This window comes from Parasteatoda tepidariorum, chromosome 11, assembly GCF_982258835.1.
Source record: "Parasteatoda tepidariorum strain Cologne lab strain chromosome 11, Ptep-v5.0, whole genome shotgun sequence".
Taxonomy (NCBI): domain Eukaryota; kingdom Metazoa; phylum Arthropoda; class Arachnida; order Araneae; family Theridiidae; genus Parasteatoda; species Parasteatoda tepidariorum.
The window spans coordinates 12,838,627-12,863,760 of record NC_141765.1 but is presented as its reverse complement, the minus strand read 5'-3'; the positions used below and the strand labels follow the sequence as shown (position 1 = coordinate 12,863,760).

General features: G+C 27.5%; 1 protein-coding gene across 1 annotated transcript in view; it reads left to right on the top strand.

Annotated features, from left to right (window-relative positions):
- LOC107448394 (protocadherin-like wing polarity protein stan) overlaps window positions 1-25,134 on the top strand; it is a 102,581-nt gene that overhangs the window by 41,389 nt on the left and 36,058 nt on the right. Inside the window, exons 12-21 of the mRNA XM_043042940.3 lie at window positions 1,361-1,507; window positions 3,482-3,598; window positions 5,352-5,514; window positions 7,386-7,654; window positions 10,171-10,354; window positions 12,629-12,730; window positions 15,066-15,160; window positions 15,265-15,474; window positions 18,645-18,831; window positions 23,461-23,661. Coding sequence (XP_042898874.2) covers window positions 1,361-1,507; window positions 3,482-3,598; window positions 5,352-5,514; window positions 7,386-7,654; window positions 10,171-10,354; window positions 12,629-12,730; window positions 15,066-15,160; window positions 15,265-15,474; window positions 18,645-18,831; window positions 23,461-23,661 — 1,675 coding nt within the window. The remainder of the gene's footprint in view (window positions 1-1,360; window positions 1,508-3,481; window positions 3,599-5,351; window positions 5,515-7,385; window positions 7,655-10,170; window positions 10,355-12,628; window positions 12,731-15,065; window positions 15,161-15,264; window positions 15,475-18,644; window positions 18,832-23,460; window positions 23,662-25,134) is intronic.

Sequence of the window (25,134 nt, the reverse complement as noted above, 5' to 3'; positions counted from 1 at the left end):
GCATTTAACCGGCACTTCGAACATCGATGTTTCTCTTTATCTATCCTCAGTAGATATTAAAATAGTGACTAAATATAATAATATCACCTAATAAGCTCATATCAAATCAGATATAACAAATATTTCGGACATTCACCAAAGCAACTATGTGATTGTTGACATTTACCGGTGAAAGTTGACTTTCTCTTGATTTTAGTCATTCACAGTAACACACACACATATATATACACACATATATATATATATATACATATATATATATTTATATATATGTATATATATATATATATATATATATATATATATATATATATATATATATATATATATAATATATATATATATATATATATATATATATATATATATATATATATATATATATGCATATATATATTTATATATAAATATATATATATATATATATATATATATATATGCATATATATATTTATTTATATACATATATATATACACGAGGGTTGTAAATTAAATAGTGGCAGCTTAACCTTGAAACTCACAGAAGGGTGGGGCTGTGCAAATAGGATATGGGAGCGGTGAGGTGGCGCTGTTGCCGATGTGTAGAGTGCAAAATGCAGTTGATCTGCTTAGAAGGGTAGTTGTTGTGTGGCGTTAAAGTGAGGAGTTTCGTTTCCATCAATCTAAAGCGTGTTTTCAAAAGGCTTAATGACGAATAAGACGAAATGCTTGAAAAGATCGTGCTATTGTCCAATATTGTAAAGCATTTGCTCCACAGGCTTCCACTAATCCTCGATAGCATTCTGTTGCATTTTTGCAACGGGTACACTCGATTTTAAGCGACGACCGCTGTTCACCTTTTAAAAACATGCTTTAGAGCGATAGAAATGAAACTCCTCACTTTAGCGCCACACAGCAACTACCCTTCTAAGCAGATCGACTGTTTTTTGCACTCTGCACATCGACAACAGCTCCACTTCACTGTTCCCATATCCTTTTTGCGCATGCCCGCCCTTCTGTGAGTTTCAAGGCTAAGTTGCCACTATTTAATTTACAACCCTCATATATAAATACACACACATATATATATATACCTTGCTTTTACCTTAAAAATCTAAAATTAGTTTGTATTTCTGAATTACACCGATATGCATTTCTATTTGCATTTTAGAATAATACACTTTTAAAAAGTTTTCTTTGTATAGTAATTTAATTTTCTTTATTTGAGTATAATATACCAAGTTTTAATGTAAAATTGTTAAGTATTATTATTTTGATTATTTCGTTATTCTTTTTATCCAAATTTTTGATAATTTTCTAATTAATTTTGATATCTTGCTCTTTTGTAACTGAAAAACTTAATTACTTTTTTCTTTCACAGGTAATTGATGGGTATATTAGATATATTTTCAATAATCAGGATCTCATTTTGTCACATGTCACAGTTAATGATGGAAACTGGCATACTGTTGAAGCAACATGGTTTCCAAAGTGGTTGTTGTTATCATTGGACTATGGAAAATATATTGTAAGTAATAATATATTTCCCCCCTTTACTTTTGAATTTTAAAACAATATTTAACATTTTAACGCTAAAATTATTTAGTTACTGTTTATTTAACTGAACATATTAAAATAATGACATAATAATAACATTTAAAATAAATGAAAAAAGATATTGAACACAAGAGCATTAAATATCATAAAATCAAAGTATAAGCACTAAGTAAATTATAGTAAAACAAAATATTGATGTTATAGGCTTGCAACACTGATTAATGCAAATTAGGGTTTCTGCCTTAACAGATTATTTATTAACCTAATTTATCAAAGAAATCTTTATAAAAAATAATTTTTTACTCAGCTTTTTGTTTTCCCTCAGTGTTTCTCTTCTTCAAGTGAACAGATCCATAACCAAAATTTACCCCCATAATCTTTACAAACATTTTTTTCCCATTAGACTTAGTTTAGCACCATTTAATCAGTTTACCTAGATTACTTCTTTCGTTTTGAGTATCTGATTTTGATGCCATTCAACTCAATTCAGTTTATTGCTTCTTTTGTGGATGATACTAATAATATCTTAAGTAGTCTAAGTCATACTAATAATTAAATCTTAAGTATCTTAAGTCATACTAATAATTAAATCTCAAATAGAAAGTAAATTTGAAAAATACTTAATTAGTCTTTATCCTTCCTTTTTAAAAAAAAATATTTCAGGTTTATTACCTTACAATTTTTAAAGAATAACAATGCAAAAATTTTAATTACTTAATTGCAAAATTATTTAACCAATATATAATTTAAGGATGTCCAGAAAGCTTTTCTTCACCTCTTTTGCTTATAATAATGGCTATTTATTTTTCGTTTTTTTTCATCACCTAAAAAGATTATAAGGTGAAGAAAAATCTTTTGAACTTGAAACTAGTACACAGCCAAATCATAAGAGCAAACTTCTACTCCAACTACACATAGGTAACAATTATACAGGTGTACATACCAACTAATGATGCTAATATGGAAATAAAAACTAAGTTGTATGATCAACTACAAAAAAACTTGTCTTCAGACAAGGTCCCTAAACACATTCTTTTAATTTTGATGAGAGACATGAATGCAAAATTAGAGAAGGTGAACATCTGAAGATGAGTGTGCAATTAGATATAAAATAAATGGAGAAAGAAAAATAGTGAACATTTCCCAGCCTGTTATGAACTGAACTACTTCATTATACATACTACTTCACTACTTCATTTAAACATAAAAAAATACACAAGCAAGGCAACATGGATTTCCCCAGGCAGAAAACAACAAAGAATCAAATCGACCACATAGCTGTCTATAGCTTTTTATTTACAGGATGTAGGAGTTTAAAGATAACAGATATGGCATTTGATTATTTTCTTCTAACAGCTGCAATCAACTGAAATTATCAAGGACCCCCGAGAGGAAAGAAAATGGAAAAATCAGATACAATGTCCAAAAACTTTTGAAACTTTTCAGCATTTTCAAATTCCCCCCGAAAAACATTCATTTATTACCACCTTTTCTTAACTATTCAAACGCATTTCAAAATTACATTCGCATGATTTAAAATCACACGTCGTGATTCATATTTACACAATTTAAAATCAAGCATCGCTATTCGTATTTGCACAATTTTTTTAAAAAAATATCAGGCATCCATATATTTTTATTAAAATGTTGATAATATTCTATGGATATATGCCAACTATGTAAACTTTTTTCTTGCTCTAATTTCAGGAATATTTTCAATTTTTTTAAAAAAATGTTTTGTACATAATGTTTTTGGATTTCTATTTTCAGTTTTCTTTTTGTTTTTTACCAAACTCATCCTTATGTATAAAATCAATGTTGTTTCGAAATAATATGGATATCATCATTCAACTTTTAATCTCATTTGATTACAATTTTATAAATAGCAATAAAAATTCAATACTTTAAGATATATCTTAAATTGTAATTTTTTTTATTGTTCTAGATGAAAAAAGTTATGAAAGCAAATATACAAGGTATGCGTATTGGCAAAGTATCTGTAGGGGGTATAGAAACTATTGAAGATGAAGAAAAAGTTACATTCTTTAATGGATGCATTCAGGTGTTAATTTTTTTCATATTTATTAAATTTTTAGTTTTAAAGCAGGAGGTCAACAATTTAATTCAAACAAATGAAATCATAAACACATTTTTAATCATGTAAGATTTTCAAAAATATATTCTTGATATAAATCACTGAATTAAAAAAAATACTTAAGATAATTTGTCATACTCTTAAAAAGATATTGAATAGTGCAATTAAGAAATATAATCTTTCAAGAAAAATAAAGTAACTTCGAATAAGCTTAATAATATTTTTATTGATACTGATTTCTAACTTATAAAGAAAACTTTTTTAATTAAGTTTATTACAAAGATTAGTGATAAAAATTTGCAAAAAATAGGTATTTGGAACTTTTCTTATTACTTCTGTTTTTCTATTAAATTAAATCTTAAATGTCTTGCATGAAAATATCATACTTTAGAGCCTAAATATTAATTATGCTTCAAACTTAGTTGAATATTTTTTGGTATTATATTATTAACTAAAATAATTATGTTAATCTGTTACATTTTTATATTTCTTCTTTATGTTTCTATACCAGTGGTTCCCAAATGGTGTTCAGCAGAACTCTAGGGTTCCTTAGAAAAATGGAAGGGGTTTTGTGAGTTAGTGCTTCTTAAAACCAGTGATAAGTTTTGAAACCTCTGATTATATTTAGATACAACTTAAAATTCGTAAATTATTTAATTTTTTAGTTGCCTTTATAAAATTATTTTAAGAAAAATGCCAATGAAATGGAAATTACATTTTTTAAAGGAAAATATAATATTTCTAATAACAATATGGTGAACTAATTATGAGAAGAACAAACATTTATGAAGTATTACATTAGTATTTCCTATCACGCTTTTCCCAATAAGATAAAATAATTCTTTAATAAAGAAATATGTCTCCTTAATTAACCATTTTCAACAGCAGTTCTCATCTCATATTAAGCTATAATTTGCTCATTTTATTCATTTGTGTACATAAACCAAAAACAAATCCATAATTAGGCTATAGAACAAGGACTGCAAATTTAACTGCAGGAAAATAAAACCTAATTTAAGACAATGATAAAACAATGAACAATCTTCATTCCTCTAATTAAATATTTTAAAAATAGTTTTTTATAGGTTATAACATTCACAATTACCTTAATAAACTTCATTTATAAAGTCAAGGTTCCGCCCTAAGAAGATTGATAAGTCAGGGTTCCGCAGCCAAAAAATTTGGGAACTGGTGTTAGATGCTATCTTTAACTTTATCTTAATTATGCAGAAAGGACATAAAAATATATAATCAATTTTGTCCTTTCTGCTTGAAATGAATCCCATATGCCCTAAAAATGGCTTGGCTGGAAGCTTTAAGAATTAAGGCTATGCTAAAAATGAAATTATTAATAATTACATAATTATATACTTTTACCCTATAATATTTTTCCATTGTATTTCTTAGAATTATTTAATAAAAACTTAAAAAACATTATAAATTTATAATAATATAATATAATATAATATAATATAATATAATATAATATAATATAATATAATTTTCATCATTTCCATACAGTAATTCAAGTTACTGAAAATGTTGAAGAACTCCAAATTAAGTTGAAGAAGTTCACTTTTTTAAAACTCCCCCTCCCTTTAAAAAAAAAAAATAATAATAATGATTTGATTGCACCCTAATTTTTAATATAATTTTTTAATGATTCTGAGGATATCCTTTTGTTATGTACACTCCATAAATTTATTATCATTACTTACAGGATGTTAAAATTGGAAATAATCAAGCTTCTTGGTCAAGACCTATTATAGAAGTGAATGTTAGGGACACTTGTTTTTCTCAAAATCATTGTGAATCTAATCCTTGCCCACGTAACAGTCATTGTATAAATCATTGGGGGAATTATTCTTGTGAATGTGAAAAAGGTAAACATTTGTACTTTCAAATCATTTTTATTTGCTTTTAAGTACATAATTTTAGTAACTTGGCTGCTCTAAAGAAATATTCTTTTATCTGCTGCTGCATAGAATGTCCTATGAAAAAGTGCTTAACTAAATTGAATCTATATTTTCTAATATGGTCAGAGCATAACTTAAATTAGTTTAAAATAAATGCTCACTTTTTAATTATCTTGTATTTTCTACTTCTACTTCCAATGTAATAGTTTTCATTTCACTTAACACTCATTAATTTTTAATAAAAGTAAAATATGTTTTTAGCCTATTTAGGCTGTAAATTTATGTTCATATAGTTTAAAAAAAGTTTTTCTTCTACTTATTCATAAACTACTGGAAGTTTTTACCTTGCTAGTGAATCTATATTTTGTGTCAAATCAAAATAAAGAAAAATCACAATTTAGTCTCATGACTTAAGCACGAAGAAATATCATGTTCATAACATCAAATATTTTTTGCAATATTATAATTTTTAAGAAATTGAAGAACTTAAGCTATGACATTTTCAGTTCTTGGCTATGATTGTTCTTGTTTTAATTTATTGTTACATAATTTTTTTAAATGGAAACATTTGTTTATGGTTTCATTGTTTGTGTTTTCAATACATATAGAAAATAGTAAAATAAGCCACTATGTTGGAGAGTTAATCACTACATATTCATAAGCAGAATAAATACATTGTCTGTACTTTTTAAACTGATGTCAGTTTAATTTTATTCTGAATAACATTTTTAAATTAAAAATTTAACTGCAGAAGAAAACGTTAAGTTTTATTTTGTACTCGGTAAATAATATTCAATAAAGAATGTCACAAGTTTACCTAACTCAGCTTGTTTTTGTTTACTTATTAGAAAATTGACTTGATATTAAATAGTATTATAAATTAGTATTTGAAAATTAACATGAGTTTTTGCTACTTGTATTTGAAAATAGTACTTAAATTCACTTTGAATTTTATAGCAAAACTTTTCTTAGTTGAAATATACTGTTAAGAATTCATTAAAAACAAAAAAAAAAAAACGAATTTATAATTGAAACAGAATATTAAAAATATGCAGTTTATTAATGTCATGAAATTTTAAAAATAAAACTCAAGATATTATGTATGGAAATTGAATTAAAGATTACAAGATGAATTCTACTAAAAGAATACTTCTTTCCAAACTTAACCACTTCCCAGTTTTGAACGAACACCGTTTGGGTACTTGAAAAAGGGCCTTCCCTGTTTTGCCCGAACGCCGCTTGTGCGACTGATTTCTTTACTCTATTGCAATGATTTGCCCGAATTTTTCTTTCTTTAGTTTACAATGTTTCTAACAGATGGCTCTGGTTATCCAGTAGAGGTATGATTGCAAAAGGTTTTCGCGCTTTTCTTTTACGCGGAAAAAGGCATGAATTTTGATTTCACTAGCTTAGTAGAAAAGCCAACTTTAAGTAAAAATGCAATTGTTTTTGCTCTAAATAAAAATTAAAATTATTTCATAAAATCAATAATTGTAATAATTTCATAAAATAAATAATTGACTCTTGATTTGAGTTTATATAATAGATTTTAACAGAAATTTGTTTCTCAAAAGTATGCTTATTTTTTGACCCAATTTGCCAGAAAAAGAACACTGATAAGTGGTTAAAGCATGTGTTTCCTTTGCAATATTTTATTTTGTAAATTTACATATTATTTGCAAATTTACATATTTTGTAAATTTACATATTTAGTAAAATTAGCCTTTTATGTGTTATTTTTTATATTTTAAGAACTGTTATAGTTTTGTAAAACATTTTAAACAACATAGTAATAAAATGTTAATATTTAATAATAATTTCAATGGATGTGTTTTTAGGATACGTTGGACTCAATTGCTTACCTGTTTGCCAAATTAATCCATGTAGTAATTCATCAACTTGTGAAACATCAAACAAGACTTTAGAGGATAAGCTATATAGTTGTAACTGTGATGCTCGATATACTGGAGCTTATTGTGAAACTCTGGTAGATCTTGTATGTCCCTCAAATTGGTGGGGGTACCCTATTTGTGGACCATGTAATTGTGACACAAGCAAAGGATACAGTGCAGACTGTAATAAGAAAACTGGAGAATGCATTTGTGAGGTTGTATACTATGTTGTTATCTGTAGATAGATTTGCAAAAGAAATCAGTTTTAACCATTTTTTAGAAGGAAAATTTTTTTATCGGAAATTTTGAGTACTTTATATTCTTTCAGTTAACAATCACCAAATTACTAATTTATTGTTTAAGAAATGTTCTTCAAGTTAAATAAGCATTTTAATGACCTTTATGCTCTTTAATAAAACTTTTATTTTGTTTAGAATGTAAAATTTTAAAGTAAATTGTAACCAATTTATGTTTTGTTTTTTTATTATATTATTTAAGCAAAGTTTGGTTTATACAAACTATTTTACTTAAAAACCATTATTGAAATTTTTTTAAAAATCTTCTGCTATATTTTTTAAATAAAATATAAATTTTAAGAGTGAACAAAAAGTTCATATTTATGAATTTAAGTCTTTTGTATATTGTAACCATTCAGAAAAATTGAGTTATTTAATGATTAAATTTTTAAATTGAAATATAAATGTAATGGGTATAAAGTAATGTTGGGATTCGGGAGATTGTTGATGGATATGCCATTGACTGATAAATAAGTAATCAGGTAAAACATTTATTTGGGTGAAAATACTAGAAATGGATGGATGTATCGAACTCTTAGAAATAAGGTGAACATTGTGAGCTGCATTTATTTGTGGAATGACCCACCAATAAGAAATGTATGGATTATTAAGTGATAAAAAAAGTAGAATGTGCTTGCACCATATTTAAGTAAATTACATTAGTTAATTTAATCCCAAACTTTTTTTCATCATCCATAATATGAAGTAAAAAGCTAGCATACATAACTAGAATGGTCCTGAGCTTCTTAACAGTTTTGTTTTCACTGTAAAGGTTTTCTTCATATTAAGCTTTCTGAAATCAGGAAAGAGGTTTAACCAATTCTATTGCGTAACAAGCTCTGTTTTGTGTATGTTTGAGGAGCTTTGTGAGTCTTCACATGCTTCAGGACTAGCTTTTATTCATATTCAGAGCAAAGAGGAAACTTCTATGAGACAAAGATTTACATTTTGGCTTCAATTTGAATTAACAGTTAACTTAACTATGCCACAAAATGAAAATTCGGCTAGTCGTCCATTTGATGAAAAATCCTGAAAATTTTTGAAGGTTACCAAAATTATGGGTGAATTTCTTGAAGGTCTAGAGTTATACTTTTGTTTCTACTTTCAAGTTTTTTGTGTCTCTACATACTAAAATAGTATTCCTTCGCCTTTGTGCTACTTCCATTTTTTATTATATTTACTTATCAAAATATTGTTCATTTTGGATCTATTATTTTTAGAAATACTCTTGCCTTAGAAACAAAAAATAAGTAGGAAGAATGAATTGATTGTGAGCATGGGACTTTTATAAATAAAATCTATGTACGCTATCTTATTAATCTCAGGGAGGAAACTTGAAGAGTACTCACTTTCTTAAAATTTCCTTGGGTTTGTGCACCGATTCTTAATATTTCCCACATTAAAACATATATTTAAAATAAGACTAGTGATGGAAAAATTCCAAATGCATACATTTAAAATGAACAAATTTTAAAGTTCATGATTTTTTTATTTGGTTATAAGAAATCTCGTAATTCTTCTTTCTTAAAACATTTTTGATAAACGTCAAATTAATATTGAAATTTAAAAAAGAGTCCCAACAAGCATCTTTAAGGACTAAAAACGTACCTTATCTCACAATATGACAAATTATATAAGAATAATTCTGAACAATCTTAAACTAATTAGTAATACAAAATTGTTGCCAAATGTAAGTAGTTTATAATTTTATACATTTATTAATACTGTTTGTTTAAATTCACTCAAACAATCTTAAATTTCCTTATGCTGATTACTGACTAACAAATAATGAAACTCAGTACTTTTTTTCGTAGAAATGATGAGAAAGTGTTAAAAATGTAAGTGACAGTTATTAATTAATGGAGCTGAACTGCCTTAAATTAATTTTCACTGTAAAGGTGCTGCCTTTTTAGCTGTATATATAAAAACATAATCTTTTTTATTATTAATGCCATTGTTACTAATGCTTTTTTTTATTTATGTTACTAATTAATATTGTATAATTCTTAGCACACAATTTATTTAATGTAACCAAACTAATGCAGAAAAGGCATAAACCAGTAAATTGATTTATCCTTTTCTTTTACAATTGATTCAGTTATTAATTATGCAATTAAGTTTAAATATACGTTATGTTTCCTAACATAATCTAATTAAGGTTTTTATAACATTAAAATCGTTCAATATTTTATAATCAATTAATAATTCAATCTAGAAAGAAAATGCAACTGATTTTAATAAAAGCTAACTTAATATTTTTTTTAAAAATTGATTTTTAACATCTTTCTTTTTAATTTCATTATTACTTTGTGTTACTTCCTCAGTAGTTGCAAATTGTTGAATTCTTCAGTAAATTTAAATTGTGAATCTACAGTTTCTATTTTTTTTTCTTATTACTATTGGAGAATATAATATTTCAATATGTATGTTTGTAGGATAACCATTTTCAACCTCCTGATAGCATGGTTTGCTTTAGTTGCGAATGCTATTCTGTGGGCTCTTATGGTAATGGATGTGATCCTATTTCTGGACAGTGTAATTGCAGACCAGGAGTTATTGGACGGCGCTGTGATTCCTGTTCTAATCCACTTGCTGAAGTAACTTTAAGAGGATGTGAAGGTCAGTAGAGTACTTGGATTAAAGCTTGACAAATCCTAAGATAGGACAGACTCGTTAACTAAATTAAGTTTCTAGGAAGAGTGAGGCACATAATAAACATTTAATATATATATTCTTATTACTTTTAAACTAAACAAGCATGTAAAATTCCCTTTAGTTCTTTTATTAAATGCAAAAATTATTATATATGAAAAATTAAAAACTATTAAATCTCTTAATCTGAAAATAAGTAATCTCTATTGTTTTCTTATTTAGAACTAATTCTAAAATATTAAACACGTAGCTTTTTAAACTTATTAAGTGTCTAGTTGTTGTATTTAAATAATGAACCGACTTGTCTAGCTAATAATAATTTTGATTAATTGATTTTTTTAATATTTTTGAATTTAATAAAACTTATTCTATATTTGTTGTTTAACTGACTGATTGTCAATTTACAATTCATGCCGGCATCGAGCTTTTATAAAAATAACTATGATTTCACTTATTCAGTGATTAATTTGCAATAATTAATATTGTTAACAGTTTTAGTTAGAAGTATTAATATTTACAGTTTTAGTGTTGTTGCTAAATAACATTATGCATTATGAAAGCATTTAATCAGGGATCTGATTAGCAATTTTTTTAAAAAAATGATCATGATTTTTTAAGAAAAAATTAAAAAATTGTCTAAATTTTTATTCAAAAACTACTTTAAAAACTTTCAAGAATTGAACTATATTAATGATTTGAGTAAACAGCCTGTAATAGTTTTTATAAATTACTTTAATAAACTTTAAGTGTGGTTTTTCTGAAATGTTTCAAAATTAAGGTTTAATTATTTTTAATAAGTTTACATAAAACAATTTTTTGAAAATTTGACTCGTATTTTTTAAAATGCTAAGGCAAAGTAAACATTTTAAAGGTCATTATTTTGCTTAAGAAACAAATAAAAGACACCATTGAGTTAATTAAAAAGTAAAATAACAAAAAAACAAATGTAACTTTTTGTTTTAATTTGATGTTATATATTTATGTTAACCAAATTCTTGTTACAAATGTTTGTCAAAAGTCTTCTTTTATTTAAAATATTTTTATTTTTCTAATTTTATTCATTTATTAAGTAAATTAACATTAGAGTTCAAAAATATTAATGTTACACAAATTTAATAATGTCCAGACTGAAGACCTTAAATACCCTGACTCTTTTAATTTTCGGAGTTTATCTATATACATAGCCTAATTAGGTTAGATAAAGAAAAAAAATTGGAATGCAAAAGAAATAAACAAAAACAGCATAAATATCTAGGTAGATGCTATCTCAAAATTGCCCAAACCGAAGTTCTGTAAGTAATACTGTAACAGAGACCAGTGTTAGAATTCTCGCCATCCTTCTAATTTTTTGAATTCTTTAGTTCTTTTTCTAGTTGTTTTGAGTTTTTTCATTAAATGTTTGTAAGAAATTGTAATTATTACATCAGTTAGACTTTAAAAATAGCAATTTGTCTAATTTATTTCTTGGTTTTATTGTCACAATTGCATTATTATAGTTATTTTAGAAGCTTTTAATAATAGAAATATAGTAGGAAATTGAAGGGTCCATACTATTATATGACTATTGAAAAAAAAGAAGCAAGCATTAAAATATGATATTAAATCTGATAAGTAGGTAAAGAGAATTTTTTTTAACCAAAATTAAAAAATATAATAATAAATGCAATTTTTTTTAAGAACTTTTTTTCCTTTATTTCACAGAAATTCATTTTAACAGTTGCAAAGATTATTGAAAGACCAAAACTCTTTTTAATTTACATAAAATGTTTTTTTTTGTAGTTCTAAATAGAGCTATTTTAAAACTATTGTGTATCTCTATGTTTTCTAAAAATGCTAAAAAATGTTATTTAAATTGAACTATTTAGTTGAGAGAAATTTTTTCTTTTTTTTAATATAGTTTTTCAAAATAAATTGAGGTGGACTCAATATGATTTTTTTGAACTTAATTGATTTGGAATTTATTTTAGTCTAAAAGTTGATAATGCATAGTTCAGTTAAAATTTCTCGATTTTGTCTTTTATTACATTAATTTGAGTTTTTTTATTTATAAACTATATAAAAAAATAGAAACCACTCCACTGGCTTTGATCTCATGAATAGTCAAGATCTGAATGTTTTATGAAACTATAATTAACTATCATTTATTATGAACCTATTAACTTATTAATATTTTATAAACTTATTATAAACATATTAATGTTTTATGAACTTTGTTTTAACTGATGCAGTTTCTATTTTTAGTTGTTTATGATAGCTGTCCTCATATGTTTAGCAGTGGAATATGGTGGCCTAGAACTTTGTATGATGAAACAGCTGATGAAAAATGTCCTGAGGGTTCATTTGGTATTTAACTTTTATTTTATTAAAACTTTAAATTAGTTTAAGCACCAGACACGTCTAACATTTTTCGCAAGTGGTCTGCAAAAATGTATTTGACGTCATTTCAACAAATCATTATTAAGGAAAAGATTTTTTTTTTGAGTATTCAAACAACTTTAAAACAAAGCCTTTGCTCTATCATATTTTCATCTTTGGAAGAGTTTAAAGAAAGTAATAAGCTATCCCCTCAATAATATTTCATTTAATGATTGGATTTTTAAGCAATCTTGTTCAAACTAATGGTTCAAGAAGTAGACTTAGAATATGCTAATGAGTTATTGATACATATGAATGTAATTACAAAATCAGGTGTATAAAAATACTTTTTTATCCTTCAAAAATATACATTGTATCTATTGTAGTAGTTGCAATCTGGACAATATATTTGGAACCACTTAGTCGAGAGCAGTCAAAAGTTTGAATACCTCAATGTTAATTTTACCTTTGCTTTTTTTTCCACATCTGTGAAACTATTTCAAAATTATTTTATATTGTGTAATTTATTTACAATCAAAAAGTGATTTGAATTCTAAGGTACTCCAATTTTTAAAATCATCAAAAATTATATGATTAATTAAAATCATAAAAGAAAATACATTTTTTATATCTATACATCTATACATTTTTTTATAAAAGAGTGGAGATTTTTTAATTAACTGCAGTTACTTCAAGTAGTTGTGAACTCAAAATTAGAGTATACTTTGGATTTCTAGCCTTTTCTGAATGAAAACTGTGGTTTTGCAAAATTGTAAATATATTATTTTTTTTGTTTGAGAGTAGCTTTAACATTTTTGTTCTTAAAAATTAAGTATTATTTTTTACTTTACACCATTATTAATGCTCTATTTGAAAGAAAAAAAATTAAATAGGAGTGATGTATATCTATTGTTCCTCAGAATGAAAATAAAACTCTGTCTCTCTAATTTGAGCTGATAAGTATTTTTTGAGAAGAAAGAGACAAGTACAGAAAAGTATAATAGTTAGGCATTTTCTTTCGCATAATTTCTGGAAAGTTAAATTGTGCCTAGTTTTAATTCATTCAGGTGAAATTCAATGTGAAATAAGTTTTGCTGATTGTTAATTTCTTCTAAGTGCCTCTTTTTGGTTTTTACTTGTAAATTATGAGAAGCTTTCTCAGTTATGCTCTTATTAAAAAGCTTTATCTATTTAAAAGCCCACTCCAATATTTAAATAAAATTGTATCAAATCTTTTTTCTAAATTTGCTATTTTGAATATCACATTCAAATTTCATAAAATTTTATCTATTTTTTTAACTTATAATGGTATCATTATACGAGGGTTGTAAATTAAATAGTGGCAACTTAACCTTTAAACTCACAGAAGGACGGGCATGCGCAAATTAGATATGGGAGCTGTGAGGTGGGGCTGTTGTCGATGTGTAGAGTGCAAAAAAAAGTCGATTAGCTTAGAAGGGTAGTTGTTGTGTGGCGTTAAAGTGAGGAGTTTCGTTTCCATCGCTCTAAAGCATGTTTTCAAAAGGTGATCAGCGGTCGTGGCTTACAATCGAGGTTGCCGGTGGCAAAAATGCAACAGAATGCTAACGAGGATTAGTGGAAACCTTTGGAGCAAATGCTTTACCATATAGGACAGTAGCACGATGGATTCAAGCATCTCGTCTTTTTTCGTCATTAAGCCTTTTCACAACATGCTTTAGAGCGATGGAAACGAAACTCCTCACTTTAACGCCACGCAACAACTACCCTTCTAAGCAAATCGACTGTTTTTTGCACTCTACACATCGACAACAGCGCCACCTCACCACACCCATACCCTATTTACGCATGCGCGCCCTTTTATGAGTTTCAAGGTTAAGTTGCCATTATTTAATTTACAACCCTCGTATAATGTTTATTTTTATATATTTTTTTTCGGAATAAATTTATAATACAGAGATTCAGAAAATCGGTTATTGTGAGTTTCAGGAAGATGCTCAAAATAGTAATAAAACTGTTTTTTTTATATAGTAACGGAGAAAGACTTCAAAAATTTTTTTTAGCTATAAAACTGTTTTTAGCCTTTAAAATAATTGTTTTGTGAATTTCTATTAAATAGACATACTTATAAATTTTCTAGTGGTTGGGAAGGAATTGTTTGATTTATTATTACATAAATGAAATGTTTGATTTGTTAATGCTGTTACATACATATTATGTATATTGTGTTCTTTTGCTTCATAAAGACTTACTATAGTAATCAGCACTTAAAACTAGCTCATTAAACTGTTTTCTTATCACAAATAGTTTTGAATATATTTTTATTTTTGCAAAATATTTAAAGGTAAAGCCAGTCGTTTCTGTGGTGAACAAAATGGATGGGAAGAACCAGATTTATTTAGTTGTACCTCTAATTCTTTTCGAGAATTGGCCAATCAGGTAATGTGTTTGATTAGTTGTGAATTAAATGGTCTTACTGTTTCCAACTAATATATATATATTTCAGCTTAAAGTATTAATTATGAATTTTATTTGGTTTTCAGTTAGAAAGTATCCAGAAAAGTTTATTGCAGTTAAATATTGCAACTGCTGTTAATTTAGCATCTGACTTGAAAGCTGCTGTCAATAGAACATTTCCTCTTTATGGAAATGATGTTCTTATTGTTAGTCACCTATTCTATTATATAATTCAGCATGAAAAGCAAAAAGCTGGTCTAGATCTCAGCCATCGACAAGATAAAGATTTTATAAAGGTATCAAAAAGTTTTATTCTATATTATATGTACAGTACAATGCTAATGATTTATAAAACCCTTTTCTTAAAAATTGAGCCATTTTTTAAAATGACATCTTGAAAAGTAGTTACATTAAAACTGACAATAGGATTTCAAATCCTTTATTAAAATTATTTCGAACATTTTTAAAATCAGACTTTTGGATTTACATCTGTAATGAGTAGGTCTTACCTTCTATGTTTTGAATTTGCATTCTTTTAAAACTTCATTGCATAGAGGTTAGAAATTCCAGTCGCTCACAAATAATGAAAAAAGAGTGCAAAGAAATCTAAATGTTAGCTATGAATTTAAAAAAAACTGAATGCCTATTTTATTTAATGAAACAAATCACAGGACTAATAGATATTCCCTCAATTTGATGTTGAATCTTCCACTTAATAATCATTAACTCTAATTATTATTTGCAGAATTCGAAAATAATATCTTTAATTTCAAATTCTGCAATTCAAAAAACAATTTTTCAATTTTTAACGCCCTTGTATGTAAAATAAATATGTGCTTAGTTTATCAAGATTTCACATAAGATGTAAATATATTAAGTCATTCAACCTACAGTATATATGCACATTTGTGAAGATTATGTTGAACCACCTGTTTATATAATCAGCCAATTTTTATTATTGAAATTCCTCAAGATAAAGTGATTTTATTAGGTGGTAGGCACTATACTTGGTAAAATTTTTATATTAGAGTCATTTTCCATCTAATATGGATTAAATGATGTAATGATATTATTAATATTTATTAATTATATATTATTAATATTTTAATATTATTAATATTTATTATGTCTCAATATAATTATTTTGTTGAACTGCTTGTTTGTAGAATCAGACAAGTCTTATAATTTTTTAGACAAAAGTGATTTTTATTAGGGGGTACTGTACTTGTTATAATTTTTGTACCAGAGTTGGGATGTAAACCATTCATTTCGGATGAGCCAGGCCTAATTAATTATAATTTTTATGAAATTTATAATATTTAAATTATAACATTTAAATTATAAAAATATAACTATTAATTATTGACATAGTTAATTATAATTGTAGCTTTGTCATAATAATTGCACTTTGTATGAACAAAAAATATCGATATATAATCTACACTAAACAGTTCCAACTACCTAAGTAATTTTTTTAAAATTTCAATTTGCATACCCTGTAATATTATGACATTTAGTCTAAACAAATGTCTTGCAAAATCTTAATCTGTTTGGTGAATATTAAGTGTCAACTTAACAAATTTAGATGTTTAAAATGAAGTGATTTATTACTTATTTTTCGATTTTCTCTAAATTTCAGGTAGCTAACAAGATAATATGCTGTTCTTTTATTTCTAATCAATAATAATTTTACATTTAAAGTAGCTAATATGAAAAGATGCAGATTGTCTGAATGACCATCTTTAATTTATTTTGTTAGAATGAAATATGTAGTTAAGAGACTGTGCACATTACGGGTTACAAATTAATACTGAAGTAAAAAAGGATGAAAAACCTTTTTGAATTCTGACCTATTATTATTGAGGTTAAGGCAGGAGTTATGTTTAGAACTTATCCAACTTTAATTTCTTTAATTTTAACCCCTAATTCGCGTAGTTTTGTCTTTTTTTTTTACAAGGATTTTAGGATTTATAAAATATTGGTGGTTATTATGAAACACCTCATGTTACTAAAGCTTTTTGGGATACAAGCTGAAATGTTGCTAATATTGCTTGTAGATCACACTGGTAAAATAGTTCTGTTGTATTAATACAGGGGGTGGCAAAAAAGTCTTGGCAAACAATTTTTGATATTTATTAAAAATAAACAAATGATTTAGAAAAATATAACAAATAATAATAAGAGCAGATTTTTACTAATAAATAAATTTAGTTGATTTCAAAGTGACCACCTTTTGCAGTGATTTCCTATAACCAACACTCAATAAAACTGTCAGCAGTAGGCAGCAAATCTACCTTTAATCAATTTCATTCCCACTGATGTGATTGCTTTAGAGAGTCCAAACTTTTATGTGGTTTAGTGAAGCCTTAGATTCCATAATGAACCATACACTGTAATTCATGGGACTTGGATTGCATCATCCATTACATGTAATCCATGGATTTTGATTGATATTTTATTTTATTTTGTGACCGCCTTTGAACAGTCGACCCAATTTTTGGGTTTACGACTACTAATGTTCAACGCCGTAGCCTTGTAATTTTGAGCCAATCCAGAAGACAAGGAAACTCCTGGATCGGTACCCCCAGAGGTATTGATTTGTTATGGGAACATGGAGGACTTTGAGACTCGACAGATTTAACGTGCATCAGTCACCATTTACTACACGGGGAGTCTTCGACCGGTGGGGACCGAACCCACAAACTATTGGACATGGGCCCGGCACCCCACTGACCAGGCTATCCCGGCTTATTTGATTGATATTGTAGAAAATCACAAAAAACAATATGTAAACTTAGAGATATATTATAGAATATTTAATCATTAAAGTGGTAGGCAAAATGAAATGAGCACACAAATTAAAAAAGAAGTTAGTTAACTTCTATCCTATGATGCTACAACTTATTCCCCTGTAGTAGTGTACTCTACCTATACATCTATGTCATATACAATAACTTTTTTTGACTTCACCCTGTATGTTATCTCTACGTAGATTAGGAAATAAAAATGCTTAGCTGCCAACTTTCTATTCCTTTTGTAAAAATTTATTCTAGTGGTAGCTAAGTTAATATTTTAATTTATTATTTTTATTCATTTCAACTTATTTTCCACATCTCTACATATAAATGATTTTAAAGTTCATATTCAATTTCAATATTGGGAAATCACCAAAAATTCTCGAAGCTTTTGTTTTTAAATGTCTGCCACTCTATAAAATATTTTATAAAAAGTGTAGTAGCTGGCAGACCTGAAAGCTTAATGTTCACAGGCCTCCTGAATTCAAAATTTGAACATTAATAGATATTAAATACTTTTTTTGTTCATAAAATTTGTGAATTTGTGAAGTAGTGTTTAATAAGTTGTTTGCATAATATTTTGATTTTTTTTTATTCTTTCAATCAAGAATAAAAATAAATAAAATCTCTCAAAATATTTGTATTGATTCATAATATTGTATATTTTACAGAATCTGGTTGAAACTATCAATGTTATTCTGGACCCAATTTATTCTGATCATTGGAATCAAATAACTGCTTCAACTGGAGCAGGAGTCGAAATGATTGTTGAGTCATTTGAAGATTATCTCAATTTGTTAATAAAACATTTCACAGATACCTTTACTAGACCTTTTGAATTGAATGAAAAGAATATAGGTAGATATTTTTAAATGAATAGTGTATAGTTTTTTTTTAAAATTTATTAAAATGTAAATAATATACTCCAAATATTTTTTCAGAATATCTGTATGTACTTTCCATGCTATAATCTCTTAATATTTCTTATTGTATTTGAATAACTGATAATTTAATGTAACTTATTTTTCCAGTAATGTTTTTAATTTAAATTTCAAAGAATACTCTGATACGTATAAAAAGAAAGAGTCTAACGCGTAATTCTTCGAATGACATTCAATTTAAAAGCATGATGCCAACCTACTGTCGTGTCTCTTTATAACACTTAGTTTTATGAAATCATCCTGTTTGATGACCTTCTTTAGTAGTTTGTGGTATATCACTAAATAGCACGCAGTTTCAACATCAGCATATGTTCATTTGCATTTGTTTTTATATTGTATGCATATCGTCTGTTGTGAAAAGTGAAGTTGTTGATGACAATCATCATGGTATTTCATGATGCTTGTTACTTTATATTTTTTGAAGTACAGATAATAAGGGTTCTCCATTTCTTTTTATGCAGCGTTTTTACTGCAAGTGAATCCACTACTCTTGATTTGAATAAGAAAATGCAACTGCTCTCTGGGATTTAGAACATCACTATACTGTGGTCTAGTGATATTCTGATTTGCTCAATAAAACTTGAACAGTTTGTTGTAAATATTATTTTTAAGTGTTGTTAGAATTATGATTTCACCGCAGTCAAGTGTGGAGCAGACTTAACTAAGTATTGTGGCACGATTATGATACTGTTGGCTTATATATTATGAAAGTTAAAAATAATCAATCTAAGCATTAGGTCTAAAGGGACACACTAGCTTACGTAAAAACTAGATCAGAGGAATTAGTTATCGAAATTCTATACGGAAAGAACAAGAGCGACTGTTATTCATACCCAACCTCTTAGGTAGTTAAATTTCATTTCCCTCTTTTCTCTCTTACTTAGGAAAATTGTCATCAATACTTCACTTAAGTACACAGTGTGCAAGTTTTGAGAAATTATTGTTAAATCTGCTCTATTTATGTACTGAACCTTTCATTGAGAAAATTTTAGGCATTTCATCTGCTCTGCTACTGTGTCTTTAATTGTTATTTTAAGATGTCACGAAGTTCATATTGGAAATAATTGTAAAAATATGAAATTAAAAGTAGGAAAATTCTTATAATTTTAATAAATTTTTCTATCTCTTGTTGTTATATGTTCTTCCATTTTAAAATATTTGAAATACTTTTTTTCCTTTTCTATACTTTTATACCATTTAAGCAAAATTTCTATAAAAATTTATCTATCAAACCTGGTTATAAAACAAACTTTGCAACAAAATGTAACATATTCGATTATAAAGCAATTTCTTTAACTTAATTCACTCCATGTATTTTTATAAGATATTAGTTCGTTTTTTTATTTCCTTAATATATAAATTAGGATAACCATTTGTCACATTTATCCTACTGGTTGTTTTTCTATCTATGTAATTTTGGGAGATTCTAGGAAAAACATAAAATAAATATCTAATGTTTTCTCATTACACAGGCCAGCAATGAAAAAAATACAAGGGGTCTGATAACTGAACTTAATGTATTTTTTGGTGCTGAAATGGAAAATAATAATGAAAAATTTCTATCACATCACGTTTTTTAGAAAAATTCAATTTTACTGGAATTTTTATTAACTTTTACCATAAAAAATTTTCGTTTTTGAATTTCTTCCCTTCTTGACTGACCAGCATTCGACTTTGGTTAAATCTACAAAAGTACCCCTCTATCACTACTTCCTGTCACCGTCCCTCTCTTTGTCACAATCCCTCTCTACCAATAGTGTCGCGAGAATCCTTATCTAGGTTCGCTGAGCTCTCAAAAACACCAGTAAGTGTAATAGGGAGTCATTTTAAAGTCTGCTTTTTTCTGTGCGTTTCGTGAAACATGGCTTCGAGTTCGAGACATTGTGAAAATTTCCCAGATGACTTTTGTTATATATGCGGCAAATAAAATGTTGTTAAAGATCGCATGAGGAGCACTACAGACTGTGTAAGACAACTTTATCTCGCATATTTTGGCACGAAACTCGGAGATCAGGACAAATCTTGGGCACCTCATGATATCATCAAGGAAAGAAGACTGCTATACGATTTTAATTTCTTATGACGTGGAGGGAGCCCCAAAACCACTTTGATGATTGTTATTTTTGTTTCTGCCATGTTCGTGGGTATAACCGGAAAAATCAAAGACTAATATCTTATCCTGATAACATTCCATCGGCCATACGCCCCGTTCCTCATGGACCTGATGTGCCTTTGCCTCCAACTGAATTGTTGCCAATCATCTCTTTAGAGTCTTCAGACTCGGAACATTCAAGGCTCCGATATCGAATATAAGTCATCCGTTGCCGGTTCACCTCAGCCCTTCTCTCAGGTTGAGCTTAATGATCTGAGTAGAGATCTTGGCCTTTCAAAAGAGGCAGCTGAATTGCTAGGCTCCAGACTGAAGGAAAAAAACTTATTGGCCAAAGGAGCATCTTTTTATTGGTATAGGAATCGAGACAAGGAATTCAATAAGTACTTTGATGAAGAGGAGAACTTGGTCTATTGTTCTGATGTTTCTGGATTGATGAACAAATTTAATGTCATCTACCATAAAGATGAGGGGAGGCTGCTTATAGATTCATCTAAAAGAAGCTCAAAGCTGTTCTTCTTCATCATGGGATCTAGTATTCATCAGTACCAGTTGGACACTCAGTATATTTAAAAGAATGCCTCAAAAACCTGGCTCTCGTCTTGAATAAAAAAAAATATATCGACCACAGTTGGACCATTTGTGGTGATTTGAAAGTTATCTCCATGCTTCTTGTTCAACAAGGGGGATTTACAAAGTACCCATGTTTCATTTGTGAGTGGAACAGCCGTGACAAGACTCAACATTGGTTCAGAAAAGAATGGCCGAAAAGACAAAATCTTGACCCAAGAACGTTGTTCGAAACAGCTTAGTTGATCCGAGAAAGTATTGTTACCTCCGCTACATATAAAATTAGGTGTAATGAAGAAATTTGTCAAGGCTGTTCCAAAAGATGGCAATTGTTTCAGATACCTGTGCAAAAAGTTTGCAAGTTTTTCCCAAGCTAAGTTGAAAGAAGGAATATTTGTTGGTCCAGATATCTGCAAACTCATGAAGGATAAAGAATTTGAGACTAACATGACAGAAACGGAAAAAGAAGCTTGGGTTGCTTTCAAAGATGACGTCAGTAAATTTCTGGGTAATTAGAAGGATCCTGATTATAAGGAAATTGTAATGAAAATGCTGGACAAATTTAAAACGTTGGGTTGCTCCATGAGTGTAAAAATGCATTTCCTTCACTCACTGAAAATTTAGGAGCAGTCAGCGAAGAACAAGGGGAAAGGCTCCGTCAAGATATCAGAGATATGGAGCATAAATATCAAGGAAGATGGGACAAGAACATGCTCGCTGACTACTGTTGGATGATAGCTCGGGTAAACCTGAGATTAAGCATAAAAGAAGATCATCAAAAATAAGTTTCAGAGAAAAACGAGTATGTACTTAAATAGAAACTTTTCTCTTTTGTTTTTTGTTTCAAACATTCATATACACATACACAATATTTGTTATTCTTGGTCAATCGTCAATCTTACGTTAGTTATCTCAATAAAAACAAATTAAAATGGTATGTTGGTGATTTTCTTCTAGAAACTGATGTAAAAAGTTTAAACACAAGGAGCTTATTGCTTTTCTCTCTACCAGAGGTGACTTGTGCGGTCTGGTAACAGTATTTTTCATTCATTTTAACCTTTAAAAAATTAGCTGATAGTTAAAAAATCAATTTTCTTTCACAAGATTAAATTTTACATAGATCAAAACGAATGAAGAGAACAGTTACCGAATAGTACATGCAAAATTGTTTGAGAGAATTTCTTTCCAAATAGGATTTTAGTAAAAACATTAATATCGATTTTATAAAAAATCCTGATGTGATTGGGATAAATGATGGTCATTTTCGAAATCAGCACATCAAATAACATATAAATCAACAATAACTTATCTTGTATTTTTCAAAAGTTCAATTTTGCAGGCTTGTGTTATTATATACATCCTACATTTTTTTGTGAAACTTTCAGTTTGCTCTGTACTTTTGAAAAATTATAAATAAAATTTTAAACTAAGTAAATTATGAAGCATATATACATCCTACATTTTTTTGTGAAACTTTCAGTTTGCTCTGTACTTTTGAAAAATTATAAATAAAATTTTAAACTAGGTAAATTATGAAGCATATTAGTTTAATATAACGTTAATCTCCTGAGATTTTAGTGTACAAATGCATTTGTAAATGATTACTTCTATAATTCCTTCTCAGAATTTATTTTATTTCTTAAAATTCTGTTTTGATTATTCTTCTTTTGAATTTAATAATGATACCACACCCTGATACTCTTATATATCATCTAAACAATTCACAAGTACTCTTTTGTCCTTGTTTATGTATAATAAGAAATAATTTAATTACAAACATTACATACAATTATGCATTATTTTAATTTTGAGGAAAAAAAACTATAAGAATTGTTTATTGAATTAATCCATATTATCTTTTCACAGTATTTGGAATGGATACAATAACTTCTTCTGAGGTCTTGCACCCATCAACCATGGAAATTTATGAGAATGAAACAAAATATTTCTCCCCATTGATAGATGGTGTACCTTTTGTGATACTTCCAAAGTATAATAACTATCCTCTAAAAGAAGACCATCCTGTGCAAATAATGCTCCCATTCAACAAACTTGGCCTTTTTCAAGGTAATTTTTCTTATAAATTGTGAATTTTCTACTTCAAAATCTTCAAACGTTATTTTAAAACTTAGTAAATGTTAATATAATTGCAAAGTAGTAATACGACGCTAACTTGAGTTAGTTTACTCTATCTTAAGATTAAAAAGATTGATTACAATTAATTAAATAAAATTTCATCTTTAATGATTTATAATTCTTGATTACATTTGTAAATAAGTAAAACAACAAAAAAAGGGGGGAACTAAATGCACTCATGGGGTGTAGCCCATCGTTTTTCGATCACCAAAGCTGAAGTTCCACTAACTCCTAAAGAAAGGGTAACCAACAATGTAAGAGGGATCCTCGCCAGGCGCACACTTAGTCTCGCTTTTATCGATGTTCTGGTGCTCTTCTCTTTTCTTACATTTCTGGGACCTGCTCTCTGTATCAGTTATTTAAAAGTTTCAAGACACATTTTTAACTAATCCTATTTATCTCACTCAGATTGACCTTAATTCTCGTAATTTGAGCAAAATTTGGTAGTTTTTGTCAACCTGGATTAAAATTCTGAATTATTAAAAATTTTGACCACAAGTTTTTGTTTTATTTTTATTTATTTACGTATTTTTTCATTTTTCATGGATTCCCTTAGAGCATATTTTGGTTTTTATTTAAAATTGGGAAAGAAAGAAAAAGGACAAGGAGTAGAAAAGTAAAAAGGGCATAAAAATTTGTATTAGGAAGATAATTTTTAATTAGGTTGATAAATTAGGAAGGAAGACACTTAAAAATTAAATTGAAGTATATTCTATAAAAATAAAAGTGATTTTAAAGTACATGATCAGGGTCTAAAAATTTGGAGGATTCTCCGGAAAATATGATCACAATAACTAAATTTGTTATTGTAATTATTAAAATTGCTTCAACATTTTGCCAAAAAGAGAGCTAAAAATTTAAAGGTAATATTATAAAATTTAGTAATTAGTTTAATATCATTACATTGAGTAAAAAATGTAAGCTATGCTACTATTAGCTTCATTTAATCCCAATTTTTTAAAAAAAAATTTGATTTCAACTAATTTTATTTATTATTAATATTTTTTTATTTAGTTTTGCTGCAAGGTAATTTTTTTTAACATTTAACATTTTGGCAAATAGCTTACTGTAAGAATGAGCAGGTTTTTTATAATTATTTTAGCAATAGTCTTTTAAATATTTGCGTTTTTTATTATATACAGAGTTTTCTGTAATGATGTTCTTTTAAAATATTTGTTTGTATGAATTAAACTAAAAACACTATGTATATTTGTAGTTGCAAATTAAAATTTAAGTCAGATATTTTACTTAAGTGAGAAAAATAGAACCATTCCTAAAGTCTGTTGTTGACAAAATTGTTGAGGTTGGGAAGAGCTAATGAGAGATTTAAATCATCAAAACCTGTTTATTATCTTACTGAGTCTTGAATGTGTCCAAGTTTTGTTTGAGAAATCACTTTCAAAC